This window comes from Mercenaria mercenaria, chromosome 1 (genome assembly GCF_021730395.1).
Source record: "Mercenaria mercenaria strain notata chromosome 1, MADL_Memer_1, whole genome shotgun sequence".
NCBI classification, from domain to species: Eukaryota; Metazoa; Mollusca; class Bivalvia; order Venerida; family Veneridae; genus Mercenaria; species Mercenaria mercenaria.
Genome location: NC_069361.1, coordinates 111362485 through 111378140, shown reverse-complemented (window position 1 = coordinate 111378140; position 15656 = coordinate 111362485). Strand labels below are relative to the sequence as shown.

At 34.9% G+C, this 15656-nt stretch overlaps 1 protein-coding gene across 1 annotated transcript in view; it reads right to left on the bottom strand.

Annotated features, from left to right (window-relative positions):
- Positions 1-15656, bottom strand: part of LOC123526488 (uncharacterized) — a 58591-nt gene that overhangs the window by 35863 nt on the left and 7072 nt on the right. The window contains exon 3 of the mRNA XM_045305664.2: positions 4321-4463. Coding sequence (XP_045161599.2) covers positions 4321-4463 — 143 coding nt within the window. The remainder of the gene's footprint in view (positions 1-4320; positions 4464-15656) is intronic.

Here is a 15656-nt window from a genome sequence, read left to right as displayed (position 1 = left end):
AAACAATGGAAGATATAGATTGCTGGAGGTTCGAGCCTGCTCTAACTCTGACTGACAGAAAAGCCCGATTCTACAAGGAGTTTGCATTAACGTACAATATATATGCATGTGTTCAAGAGATTGAAAAATAACATGTACCGGCAGAACTTATGGAAGATTTAAGAAATGAAGTATATGAAACAATCAGATTAACAAGCTTTATATCACTATTTAGACCATTTATTAAGTAAAATATGGAAAGACACAGGACTGCTTTTGCTCGCCACACAAATAATTTTGAGCTGTGCAATGCCGCCACACTTTTTTTCGACCATGTCATGTTTGAATGTCTATAACTCGTTGAATATTGCGTTTTGTCGCTTAAAAATTGGACAATATTCAGGGCAAACATTATTTTAAAGGTTGACATTAATATAATAGACCTAAATTGAAAAGTGAATTAAATATACCGTGATAAACTTTCATTTTCACATTTTTTCAACAAAATCACACATTTAACTCGTCATAACTTACTAAATATAAGTTACTTTTAAATGGGAAGCACATGGCATGTACTTCGTTCATGCTACTTTTTACTGAAATAAAAAACTTTAATATATTTTGCACCAACCGATTCTTGGATGGAGAATACTTACCCCAACGCAGATGTCGGTAAAAATATCGGTGAACTGTTTTGTCCGCCACGAACTGTTTTGCTCGGAACCGGTTAACGGGTGTGAATAAAGTTGTTGTATATGAAACATTCTGTAGCAAGTATCTAATGAACTTTGAATAAAATTCTGGTCATTTCTTACTAAACTTTGTCAAGGGCGGTTCATGATTAATTTGAAAATCTGTGGCCCAACTTATTTTTGTTTTTTTATTTAAACAAATTTACTATAATATTTTAATGGTATCCATTATACCATATGCATGATTGATTTCATACTTACAGATAAAGAATATGCAATTATCAAACGTCAATGATATTTTTCTTAAAGGCATTGACCTCCGGGTCGTTCGACAACAACAAAAATGTTTCAGCTGTCAAAGTTATTGCTATATTTCTGAAGAAGGCCTTGGAACTTAGTTACTGATGGAAACATATGGAACGCCAGGGCTGCCTTATTTGCGCAGTTCATGTAACGTTTTTACACAGAATCATTATATGTTATAGTTATGTCATGAAGAGTATCAATGCCTTTGATATGTTTTGACACTTTCCTTATATGTTTTCAGAATTTAACTACATGTATGTTATAACATACAGTAAATATATGTAGCCGTTATGTCAAGATCTGTGATAATATCTTCACTATATGATATGATACTTTCCTTATACTTTATCAGAATTTCATTTTGTTATAGCAACGGATCATTATATACGATGGTTATGCCATTACTTAATAATACCTTCGATATATGAAATGATACTACCTTACATCTTATTAGATTCGCATTATGTTTTAGCAATCAATCATTATATGTGATGGTTATGTCATGACGCGTGATAATACTTTCGATATATTATATGATACTTCCCTTATATCTTATTAGAATTTCATTATGATATAGCAAATAATCATTATATGTGACAGTTCTGTCATGTACATTTGACAATTCCTTCAATACATTACATGGCATTTCCCTCCTGTTTAATCATGATTTGTTATAAGGCAATATTTATAGCCATTATTTCATAATATGTGATAATACCTTCAATATATGATATAACACTTTCCTTACGTTTTACTAGACTTTCATTATGTTATAGCAATCAATCATTATTATGTGATGTGTTATAATGCATTCGATATATGATATAATTCTCCCCTTATATCTATTACGATTTCATTATGTTATAGTAAACACTCATTAATTGTGATGATTATGTCATGACATGGATTAATACCTTTTATTTATCATATGATATTTCCAGTATAATTATCTTATCAGAATCCATTTATGTTATAACATACAATCAATATATTAATTGCCGAAGGTATTATAGCACATCATGATATAACCATCACATATAATGATCGTTTGATATAACATAATGAAATTCTGATAAGACATAAGGAAAGTATCATATTATATAGTGAAGATATTATCACATATCTTGACATAACGGCTACATATATTTAATGTATGTTATAACGTAAATAAATTCTTAAAATATATAAGGAAAGTGTCAAAACACAATTATATTGATAGTATTGTCACACGCCATGACATAAAGTATATAATGATTGTATGTAATAACGTTACACAAAATACGCAAATAAGGCAGCCCTGGCGTTCCATAGTAACACATAAAAATTAGTTGTTTTTACTATTTTTTCCGTTCAAAATTGAAAATTTTAACGCTTTATATAATCAAGTACGTATTCTTCCATGTTGTATTTGTTAAGAACGAAAGTATAGGTTTGTTGCTGCGGCGACCTGGGTACGATTCTCATTACAGGCATGTTTTTTCCTTGATTTGGCATTGAAAGATAGTTTAGAAACAACTACAGGGCACAGGTACCCCCACTCCTGTCACTGTACATGGTTTCATAACTGTAGGTGAAATATTTTAAGACGTTTGAGACACAAACCTTTACAAACTTTATGTGTATTTTTCACTAAGTCAAGGACCATAACTCTGGCCTAGCTGAATGAAATCCCTACCCCTCCCCCCATCCCCCACAAAAAAAAACAAAAAAAAACTTCACATAAAACAATCCTCTAACGTTTTATGACTCTAGCTCAAGTACATTTTGAGATAAATGTGACACAAACAGTTAGTTTTTTACTTAGTCAAGGGCCATAACTCTGGTCTTGCAAAATGAAATAATACAAAAAAACTCATAGGCAAAAATTCACGAGCTGGATAATATTCCTACATGGTTTCATGACTCAGGTTAAATACGTTTTAAGATATTTGAAACACAAACTTTCAAACACTTTATGTGTATTTTTCACCAAGTCAAGGACCATAACTCATATCTGGTTGAGTGAAATCCCAAACAAAACACTGGGTTTGCAACTTCACATGCTGTATAACAATCCCCTTAAGTTAATGGCTGTAAGTCAAACACTTTTTAGATACATGCAACACAAACTTGTATCCCATTTATGCATACTTTTGACAATCAAGGGACTCTAGTCTGACTGACAGAAATCTGAAACAAAATCCCACGTGCAAAAGTTCACATGCTGAATAATATTCTTGTCATGTTTCATGAACCTAAATCAAATACTTTTGAGATATGTGCGACACAACTTTCATGCCACTGATGCCTTTACATGCATATTTTTGGCTAAGTCAAGGGCCATAACACTGGTCTTGTTGAGTGATATCTCAAACAAAACTCTAGGTGCACAATTCTACATGCTGAATAATATTCCTGTAATGTTTCATAATACTGGGTCAAATACTTCTTGAGATACATGCGACACAAACTTAGGCCCTTTTTATGCATAGTTTTGACTGCTACTAAGCCAAGGGCCATAACTCTGGTTCAGCTGTTTGAGATCCAAATTAAACCCCCTGTTGTTTAACATCCCGTGCTGAATACCAATCCTGTGAGGTATGATGACTCTGGGTCAAATACTTTTCTGAGATATGAACGACACAAAATGGGACGGACGCACGGACACACAGACACGGACAAAGGCAACTCCAAGTGCCCGCCCCCCCCCCCCCACCCCTTAAAATGGTGGGGGGGGCTAATGTTTTAATGCTCGCAATATATCATTTTTTTTTTGGTTAACTCGCACGACACAATTTAGGTCATATGCACTTCAGCTAATGGTGAGAAGACCCAGGTCCTCGTGCACTTCATCACGAGCGGCCTGGTAGAACCGACCTTCTAAGCCAGCCGCAATATGATCAAGTTCATCTACAAAGACGATTGCAAAATCTGAGGTCAGTGCCTTTAAATTATTTGCATAAATGATACATGCATATTTAACTAACAGCAAAATGTTTGTCAATCAAAGTTTCTAACAGGTTTCCTGAAAGACTAACTTGTATCTAAAGTTGTTTCGCAGAGAAGTAAAATTAAGATGACATAATAAAATCCACGGTGTACATTGGGGCATTGTTTAAGTACGGGCGGCACTTTGAAAGAACCACAGACCTTCGGGAATCCAGCTAAATGGCTTTCTCGCATGACAGGTTCGATTGGACCCACCCGGCAATATATGCCTCTTGATACTTGCCTCCCTAACTACACCCAGTTATAGTCAATAAGATTGGGATGAGAGGAGTGTGTAAATCTCGTTACATACAGTTACATTAAATGAAGAAGAATATAATCTTATCGCATCTAAATACAGTAGGAAGAGTGTAACCTTTTCACAACCGGATACAGTGAAGGACGATATGTCCGGCGTCTTTGTCACATTGCAGATGGTAGTGTTTGTTCCTGCCGTTGCCGATCTCATATAGCTGATATCCGGATTTTGAATAACAATGTCACCATTGGGCTGGCAATCTAAATTTAATGACAGAAAATTATCAGATAGACAGTTGGCGAAAGCCCCGAGAAAAAAATCCGTAGGCATTTTTTAGTACAATATGGTATCATACATCAAAATGTTCGTTGGGGTATATGGAATTCAGCCAGGGTGGATACCAGGCTCAAGTATCCCTATTCAAGTTTTCGTGAGGCCCCAAAAGGGGTGCACGTGATAAGAAATAATAATGAAAGTAAAATGTTGCTTAAATTAGGGAAATCCTACTTAAATATATAATAGAGTGGAAAGATTCAATTATATAATATAATTTGAGGTATAAATGTAATTTTCAAGTGAAATTAAAGAGTACGAGGCCCTAAATTGGGGGTTTTCCGTCAGACGGCATTTACATGATGATGTGACGTATCCAATATGTTAAAATTTGCGGTACCTTGGTATTAACATGTAATTAAGAAATAAATGTTTATCCTCTATAGTATCCAGTGCATATAAAAAACTAAGACATATTATGTTTTCTTTGAAATTCCATATATGATTCAAGAGGCCCCAAAAGGAGTTACGCTGAAAATGAACAATTTCAACCGGACAAGCTGCATATCATTTTTGCCATCAACGTAACATTCAGTTAAGTGTGTGGATACTCACGCAGTCTTAAAATATTAATTGTACCAAAACTTATTGTGTAATGTAATTTTATTGTTTTTATTATTGCAACATCACTTTCTATGGAAGTCTGAGAACACTAAAGCCGAGACTTTCGCAAAACACTTTGATACATATAGAATAAGTAACTCTGAGAATTTCAAGAAATTGTAGAGCCAATATACATGTATTACATATACATGTTACTTCGCTGCATTTCATTTCCTTGTTTTTATTTAATTGTTACTACAATAAGAATGCGTAAAATATCGGTTTATTGGTACTAACTGTTGAGACACATACAGTCAAATTGCCCAAATATGGAATACTGAACCGATATATACATTCAGAAAAGTAAACACGCAAGATCATTTTTTTTTGCCAAATATTTCTTTTTTTTTGTTTTTGCAAAACTTTGTGTGTAAATATTTGATGTACATCGATATACACATATAAATTGCCAAACTTTTCAAGCTTCCAGTATATTTGAAGAATAGTGAGAGCTATTCTGTCTACTCTGGTGTTGGTGTCGCTTTTGTTGACATCCTCATCTTGGATAAGTTTTGCATGTAAGTTCATATCTTAGCAACCAATACATGTGTTGGATTAAAACTTTACATAAGGCTTTTGTGTCATCTAACCTTCTGAAATAAAAATAATCTGGACTGAGTTTAATACAAAATATGATTCGTTTTCAACCTAGAATATTTGGTAAAAGTTTAGCATGTACCTAAAAAACAAGGTGTATTTCAGAAACTACATGCATTTGATTAAAATTTCACATAGTGCTTCTGGTCGTCAAACCTCGGGAAGTAACCAGTTTTGTAAGTCTTGCCCAGTCATGGTCTTTGAAGTTGTTTAATAGTCGAGCGCAAGGCTTTTGGGCAGCTGGTGTTATTAAAATCGTTATCGGACTTTATCCATGGCCAGAACAGGCATTTTTCAAAATATTTTGTTGAAGCAGTGGTATGCTATAAGACCAGTTGACATTCAGTTACTATGAAATGATGGAGTCTCCAGATGTAATAATACTACTACAATATAGAAAACCTTATGTAACATTACACGTAAATGTTTGTAATCGCATCTACATCACACAAAAGTGTTTCGCAAATTAAAAACTTCAAACTTATCAAACTTAAACTCTTGGTCAATTTATTAATCATTTAACAGTATCAAGACTTTACGGATATTTGGTATGTCATTCCTTACTGATGATCGAATTTCTGTATATCGAAATGTAATTAATATGAGTTTCTGAGGTGGTAGTGAAATGAATTACAACACAGGTGCCATATGCTCATGTAACACAAGTCATGCTTAGACTGTCCAAATGAATGGATGTTGCAATGTTGCATTTTTTACTTTTTGAGAGTATTTTCAAAGCACAAGGCTAGACAAAAAAATCGCAAGGACAAATATTCATTAAGAAAAAGTACGTTCGAAGAAAGAACCTCCCCCCTCAAACAAAAACCCCAGATCAGTGATTGTATGGTGTACACGATAAACTTTACATTTTATATACATGAACAAAGTAAAATATATAAAATAACGAGAAAGATACGGACACAAAAAGGAACAAAAGTGGAGGACAGATTTGGAACTGTCAGTTGCAAAAACACAACTTGGAAATTAAACCAGTAAAAAGTTAAGTAAACCTTTCTCCTGATCCTTCCAACTTTTCAGAGTTTCATAACAGTGTAAATAAAAGACGTGATGGCAAAGTATGTATAATACGAAATGTTTCTGTAAATTTAGATACAAAGTAAGCCTAACAACTATTAAGACATGTATTCAGTTCTTTTAACCTGAGCAAAATAGACTTCTAGAGCATAATAAGCCTAGAACTGAAAAAATGACCATTAACAAATTTCAATGTTGAACTACATGGAGGGCCCTCAGGTTGGAATCTAGCCCTGACCATCACTATGGTGCCAGGAAAATCGTTTCATGCAGTCATTTGTATATAAAAATGCTTACTCTCAGGAATCCTTACAGGTATCGTTAATAACGAACAACAAAATATACATACTTAATCAATTATCAAAATTGTAAACAAAGATTTAACAGATCCTGGACATTCTTGTTCCTATATCATGAATAGAGGCGAGTATATGAGGACAAAGAAGACCCGATATCTACAATCTGGAAGGCACAAAATTACACAAAATACTAATGATTTAATTTACATCATTTTTGAAAATATTAGAATTTTCTAGCCCCTTTGTGGCTACTTCATTAACACCACCTACCAAAAACGTAGCTGGTTGGGAAAATAGGCGCTACATGTTCACATGAACATCAGTGATCCCTTTCAGGTAATGAAATACTTACAATAAAAAATGTAACTATCAGCTGTGCAGTGTCATTGTGACATTTACTGAAGTGGTCACACACCAGTATTGGTGTCATGTGGTACGTGAAATGCTGACCTCCAGATTGAGCAGCGGAAACCTAAATACTTGACAACTGCTCCGCTGATATCAAATTGGTTAAAAAAAATGTGTCTCTCTGGCTAGTTGAATCAAGTGATCTGATTGTTGTTTGGGGGTATAATTATTCCAATGTTACAAGAGATCAGATGAATAAAGAAACATGTATAGGTGACATTGCCAATGAATATAATCGTAGGCTTGCTACGAGTATATCAAGAGGGCACACATTTAAGAATAATCTGGTCTTTGAACTATTATTATACTATGGCATATTAGTTAAAGTTCCACTTACATCCTATTAAAGAGATGTGAATACCACAATATATATAAAACGGTGAATCATAAATCGTCATATGCTAAATATATTTCAGCAATGATTCTGTTAACTAATAAGTACTTATTGATCTAAATTATTATGTAATGTGTGTAATTTAAACCCCTTTGGAGCCTCAAAATTGGGGTTTTTCTTTTTTTGGGGGGAGGGGTGGGGCTGGGGGTGAGGGAGGGGGTAAAATAACTACCTAAGAACAACAAATATTAAATTGCTTTGAAGGAAATAGTCTGGTAAATTTTATGGTTTACAACTTATGAAAGAAGAGGGCAATTTACCAAACTTTTTCAACAAACTTTAAAATTTGCTTATCAATTATTCTACAATAACATGACCCCATAGTGGTGCCGTTTTTATTATTTTGTGTATTAGAATGCCTGTTACACACCTGAACCTTAAATACTCAACCTTACTATCGTAGAGATTTCACAAATAGAGTAAAAACAATATACTTCTAAATTATGCGTTACCTATCAAAAATTTCAAAACATTTTTTAAAAACCCTGCAATGGGCCTCAAATTTTAAAATAATTAGTGTGATGAACATATTTATTCATATTACAATACATTCAATCTAAAACAGATACACATTTCATCAAATAATGATAAAAATGAAAATTTTCTTTAATTTCCCTTAAAATTGAGAAAAAACTAATTGTCCCCATTTGGGGCCTCACAAAAAATAAAAAATGGATTTTTGAGCTTGGTATCCACCCTGGTTGAATGGAAGAAAGAATAACGAACGTTTTAAGGTATGATACCATATTGTACTAAAAAATGCCTACGGATTTGTTAACCAGGCCTCTTTTCCCAGTTAGCCAACTGTCTAAGACGTAAATTATTGATTTTCAAAGGAAATGAAAAAGTCGCTCATCATATCATTTGAGTTTGCATATAGATCATGACACTACGAATTTCAATATATTAACTTCGAGTTAATAAATAACATACACCTGGCACTACTGCTCTTCCGTAAAAGGGGTTAGGAGGAACTATTTAACAAATAGAACAAAACTGAGATGCCCGTACAATGATAATACTACTTTTGTAAACAAGAGCTGTCGGAGGACAGCAACGCTCGACAATTCAACAGCCTTGTCAATTGAATGAATATTAAAATCGAAAAAGGGGCATAATTTTGTAAACTTCCAAATGGAACCTGTGCTATGCATATCAGCGCATGCCAATGGACAATTGTGTGAAGTTTCAATCCATTCCCCATTAGTGTGTACTGAGATACCAGCTTACATACAAAAACTTAACCAAAAGTCTGCTAAGTCAAAAAAAGTGGGCATAATTTTGTAAAAGTGCAAAGTAGAGATAATGGAACCTGTGTACTGACTGCCAGATCATGACAGTGAATAATTGTGTGAAGTTTCAATTTCATTCCCATTCATTGGTACTGAGATACTAGCTTACATACAGAAACTTAACCAAAAACGGCTAAGTCGAAAAAGGGGCATAATTTTGTAAAATGTAAAGTAGAGTTATGGAACCTGAACATTGCATGTCAGATTATGACAGTGTACAAGTGTGTGAAGTTTCAATCCATTCCCATTTGTGGAACTGAGATCATACCAACTCACATACAAAAACTTAACCCAAAACGGCTAGGTTGAAAAAGGGGCATACTTTTGTAAAAAAGTAAAATAGAGTTATGGAACCTGTGCAGTGTAAGTCCATTTTCTTCGGTGTGCGAAGTTTCAATCCATTCCACAAGTGGTGACGTTACCGAGATAGCAGCTTACATACAAAACTTAACATAATCGGGAAGTTGACGCCGACGCAAATGTGAGTCCAATAGCTCTACCTATTTTTTTAACAGTCAAACTAAAAGCCTTTCTTACGGTTCACGAGGAGTCATTTAAAGATGTTTGTATTCGTAGCCCTAGCGGTCCAAGAAATGTGTCAAAAGAAACAGTTGAGCAAACTTAAGATTACACCATACAAGGATGCTTCAGGCCAAAGTTTGAGAAGATTCGTCATGTGAACTTTCAAATTTTTATATTTTTCCCTATATAAGTCTATGTTGAATTTGGGACCCCCCCCCCCCCCCACGGCAGGGCCTCTTTCCACCCCAGGGGCATAATTTGAACAATTTTTGTAGAGGACCACAAGGGAATGAATGCAACACACTAAATATCAAAAGCCTTGGCCCTGCAGTTACAGGCAAGAATTTTTTTTACTATATAAGTCTATGTAAAACTTCAGAAGCTCCGGGGCAGGGCCTCTTTTCACCCCAGTGTTATAGTTTGAATAATTTTGGTAGATGACCATAAGGCAATGCTACATACCAAATATCAAAGGCCTAGGTCTTGTGGTTTTAGAGACGAAGATTTTTAAAGATTTTTCCTATATAAGTCTATGTAAAACTTGTGACCCCCGGGGCAGGACCTCTTTTCATTCAGGGGTACAATTTGAACAATCTTCATAGAGGACCATTAGATGATGTCACATGCCAAATATCAAGGCTATACGGATTGCGGTTTTGGACAAGAAGATTTTTTTTTCCTTTTGGTTGCCATGGCAACCAGAGTTCTGCATGGAATTCAATTCTTTGGATAGTTTTGAAAGGGGGCTACCCAAGGACCATTCCTTTGAAGTTTGGTGTAATTCTGCCAAGTGGTTTTCAAGAAGAGGATTCATTTAGAAAATGTTGACGGACGGACGACTGACGAAAAACGACGGACTACGGACATTAAGCGGTCACAAAAGCTTACCATGAGCCTTTGGCTCCGGTAAGCTAAAAATAACCAAAAACTTCTTATTCGAAGAAGGGGCATAATTTTGTAAATATGAATAATAGAGTTATGGATGGAACTTGTGTAATGCGTGATAGATCAACATTCCTTTGAAGTTTGGTGTAATTCTGCCAAGTGGTTTTCAAGAAGAGGATTCATTTAGAAAATGTTGACGGACGGACGACTGACGAAAAACGACGGACTACGACATTAAGCGGTCACAAAAGCTCACCATGAGCCTTTGGCTCAGGTAAGCTAAAAATAACCAAAAACTTCTTATTCGAAGAAGGGGCATAATTTTGTAAATATGAATAATAGAGTTATGGATGGAACTTGTGTAATGCGTGATAGATCAACACAGTGGATAATTGGATGAAGTTAGAATACGAACATTTAATTGCTATATCTTATAATTCATATTTTGAGACTTTCCAGCTAGTTTCTTTACAATTATTTTGTACAAAAAACTTCCTAATTTCGATTTTGGGTACACATACTAGCTCTCAATATGTCGTTTAATATTGATAAGTTTGTGGCTAAGCCACCCCCAGAAGATGTTCCAGTTAGATAAGAAGTCTGATTTACTTCTGCTTGCCAAGTATTATGAAATATCTGAAACAAAGACCCCCATGTTCAAACAAGAAATTAAGAATATTATTGTTCAATACTTCATGGATGAAAACATTTTTAATGTGTTTTTATCTGCTAAGTCACTTATTGTTGAAACCGAGTCTGATTTAAAATTAAAAGAAATACAAATAAAGTTGGAATTTCAAAAAAAGAAAGAAACGGAGAGAGAAGAAAGAATGCGGTTCGGGGAGAAAAAGTTAGAAACGGATGCGGTTTAAGAAGAAAAAATCAGAAAAGAAGAGAGAAGAAAGATTCCGGTTTGAGGAGAAAAAGTTAGAAACGGAGAGAGAAGAAAGAATGCGGTTTGAGGAGAAAAAGTTAGAAACGGAGAGAGAAGAAAGAATGCGACTTGAGGAGAAAAAGTTAGAAACGGAGAGAGAAGAATGTTGTTAGAGGAGAAACGAATGCAATCTGAATTAAAGAAGAAAAGTTAGAACTGTCAAGTAGAAGAACAGATCCTTCTCCAAGTTCTTCTTCCTTAAGTGTCACCTAACATATTAAATGGCCTAGGGAAAATATTGGAGTCTTCTACCTCAAAGTGTTCTCACTGGCAAAGCCCGTGAAATTTATACACAGTTGTCTGTAGAACCTAAGCAAGATGTTCTTCCTGTATTTCTTATTAACAAAATATTAACAGTTTCTACAGTTAACATTTGATGGGTTTACATTGACATTATGGATCTTTAAAGAGAGGAGATTAATACTGATTGGTCGGGTGACTTCGGCCAAGGAAGTCCACTATTTCTAGGGGTAACCTGGACCTAATTTTTAACAAGGCATGTTATATACCGAAATGTTCGTAAAAGCTTGTAGATTCCGAAAATGCCGGCATAAATTGGCATAAATGATGGCAAGCTGAGAAATCCCAGATTGCGTCTAAGATGGCCGCCATAAAATGAAAAAGGTGCTTTTTGTTAAATAAATAAGGTTTTCATCATTCACTTTTGATGAAATAAACTGCTGTCATGCATTGTTTTGTAGAATTATTGCAATACACCTTTCATGAATTGTAAAACATTTAAATTATTATATTTAAAGGTAAATAATATATGTCAAAAGGTCAAATTCCTGCTAAAATGCAAATTTTACCCATTCATTATCACTAATTTATAGTTTTGAAAATTAGAACTTATAAATCCTTTTGAAAGAATTCAAGAATGGCACAAAAGGATTATCTGATACAAAGAAGGACAATTATTGACGTTTTACAGTAAAACTGCTGCAAAAGGTACTCATACTAATGTGACTTTGTATGCGCATTTCAAGCAGGTAAACAGAAAAGTACTTGAAAAAGTTGCTATATATTGATACATGTGTCTATTTTTTTCCTCAGGTTATGCAGGTATGAAAAACAAATGTTTTGGTCAGTTTCTAGTTCTATTTTATGTTTTGTATTCCTCCAAGGATAGGGATTTTCATCCATTATGAGATCAGAACATCAGAATAACTACATATTTGGTTCATTTACGGTAATTGTTTTAAATTCTGTATATTAGTACATTTATTGATATTTGTTATTTGGACACATATAGTGTCGTATTATCTATAGACAGGTTTTCAATGCTTTTCAATTAGTGTGCGCATATTGCCTCAAGCAAAGATTTGCATACAAAAATAGTGTAGATTTTTACATAACTTGAAATATTATATGCACCTTGATAGAACATTATAAAACGTTTCCATGATGTCACTTAAATAATTAAAAGTCTAATAAATCAGTTTTCCTGGAGCTGAAAAAAATAATCATCGTCATATTGTAAAAACAATAAGATATATAATCATATTCGGTTTTAAATGTCAAATCTTAAAACAAACTGACACTATTACCCTGCTTAAACATAAGAAAGATGCCATATATACAATATGGATACTTTTAAACTAAACATTTTGATGTAAAAATTTTATGTTTTATACTGTTTTAGTGTCTCATAAGTCAGTAATGGCTGGATGTAAAACTGTTTAAACGTGACTGTTTTATACATTATGTAAAATGCTATGTATGCTTTACATGACACTTTAATAAAATATAAAGTTATAAGTTATAAGTTATAATATATAGACTATTTCTTCACACCCTTTGTTTAATAGTTGAGTGATATCCTATCCCAAAAGGGGGTATGGTAGGTTGACAAAAATGTCGCCCCTTTTTCGCATCGATCCTGTGATGCGTGTATGTGGTCGCACGGTCACTTTTTTTACAACGGTGTCCCTTTTTAGTGTGGTGAGAAGTCTTCAGTGGGAAGGACTCTAAGTGTGCTGGGGTTACAATTTCTCTGTGATCATTGCTAATGATCAGTGTTGAGTGATCACAGCTCTGAGTACTTTTCACAAAACATTGATCGTCTAGTAGTGTTCACGGCACTGTGAGTACTACTTACTGGGTAGTATTCACGGTACTGTACTGTGAGTACTGCTCACTGGGTATTGTTCACATTACCGTGAGTACTGCTCAATGAGTAGTGTTCACATTTCCGTGAGTATTGCTCACTGAGAAGTGTTCACGGCGCCGTGAGTACTGCTCACTGAGTAGAGTTCACGGCGCCGTGAGTACTGCTCACCGAGTAGTGTTCACATTACCGTGAGTACTGCTCACCGAGTAGTGTTCACATTACCGTGAGTACTGCTCACTGAGTAGTGTTCACATTACCGTGAGTACTGCTCACTGAGTAGTGTTCACGGCGCCGTGAGTACTGCTCACTGAGTAGTGTTGACGGCACCATGAGTACTGATCACTGAGAAGTATTCACGGTACTGTGAGTTCTGCTCACTGAGCATTGTTCACGGCGTCGCGAGTACTGCTCACTGAGTAATGTTCACGGCACCATGAGTACTGCTCACTGAGTAGTGTTCACATTACCGTGAGCACTGCTCACTGAGTAGTATTCACGGCACCATTATGTTGAATAGATAGTCATAAAATCTGAGATATCGTAGTTAAACATTAAACAGAAAAATAATTACATTTTATATGAAAATGTAAACATGATGGTGTGTTTAAAAATTGTAGTCATCATTACTTTTGTGGCGGCCATCTTGGACGCCATCTTAGATTTCTCAGATCGCCACCATTTATGCCAATTTATACCGGCAGCCCGATAAACTTCAGACCTTTACAAACATTTTGGTATATAACTTGCCTTGTTAAAAATTTGGCCCGGGTTCAACTTTTTGAATGGCCTAATTGTCGCCCTACCAGATTGGATTTAAATTTGTCCAGGACAGGATTTGGTCTATTCTTGCATAATAAAATTAGACGTTACGGCTAGTTAACACTTTCAAGGTATCTGAATTGTTACTTTTAAAAATAAACTTTGTTATTCGTAATAGTTGCTGGTTTGTTTTTCTGTTACCTTTATCATTTAAGTAACTTGCAATTGTTACTTTTAAACGAACAGAAATACTGAGTACTTGGATACCAACATACAAACAAAACATTAACCAAAAATTGCGGAGTGAGAAACTGAGGCATAATTTTGTAAAATAGCAATATAGAGTTATGGAACCTGTGCATCGGAAGTCTTTTAATCACAGTGAAATTTCAATTCGTTGCCGCAAGTGGTTACACGTAAAAAACTTAACCAAATCGGGACGCCGAATCGGATGCTAACGTCGACGAATGGGAGATTGCAATAGATCTCTACTTCGAGCTAAATGTTAACGGACTGACGGACGATGGATGGACGGGTTGACGAACGAACGGCGAGTGTTCACAATCGCTAACCTTGAGCACGTTGTGTTCAGATGATAAGCTAAACACTGGAATTATGTCCATAGCACCCAGAGGCACGAAGGATCGTGTCAGCAGTTATTGAGACAATCGGAATACTCCGAACATTTTCGTTTTTTTTTTTTTTTGATAACTAGCAATACTTAGGAAGATATTAAATAAGTAACTTATTAGGGTAGTTCTGTGAGTTTGGATCCAGATTTTTTTTCTAGAGTGTAGAATTTGATTAAACCTGGTCTTTTTAAAAATTTAGATGATACAACTTTTTATAATTGGCGTCTATGGGATAATCACATGTTGAAATTTTTTTCGAAAATATAATTTTTTCTACAATGTAGATTTTTATAAAACTTCTGGCAGTTTGTAAATAAACATATGGTTAATTATAAAATTGCAGGTCCGTGAGTTTTACCGTGCTTTACTTATTGATCAGAAACCGTTTTCTGTCTCAAGATCACTGTGACCTTGCCCTTTGATCTTCTGACCCCCAAAACCAATAAAGTTCATCTGCTGTCCACAGGCAATCATCCTATGAAGTTTGACGTCTGTAGGCCAAAGCGTTCTTCAGTTATCGATCAACACCGTTTTCGGTCTCAATGTCACGTTGACCTTGACCTTTAACCTACTGACCCCAAATCTATTGATCACAGGCAATCATCCTATTTAATTTGATGCATGTAGGCCAAAGCGTTGTTAAGTATCCG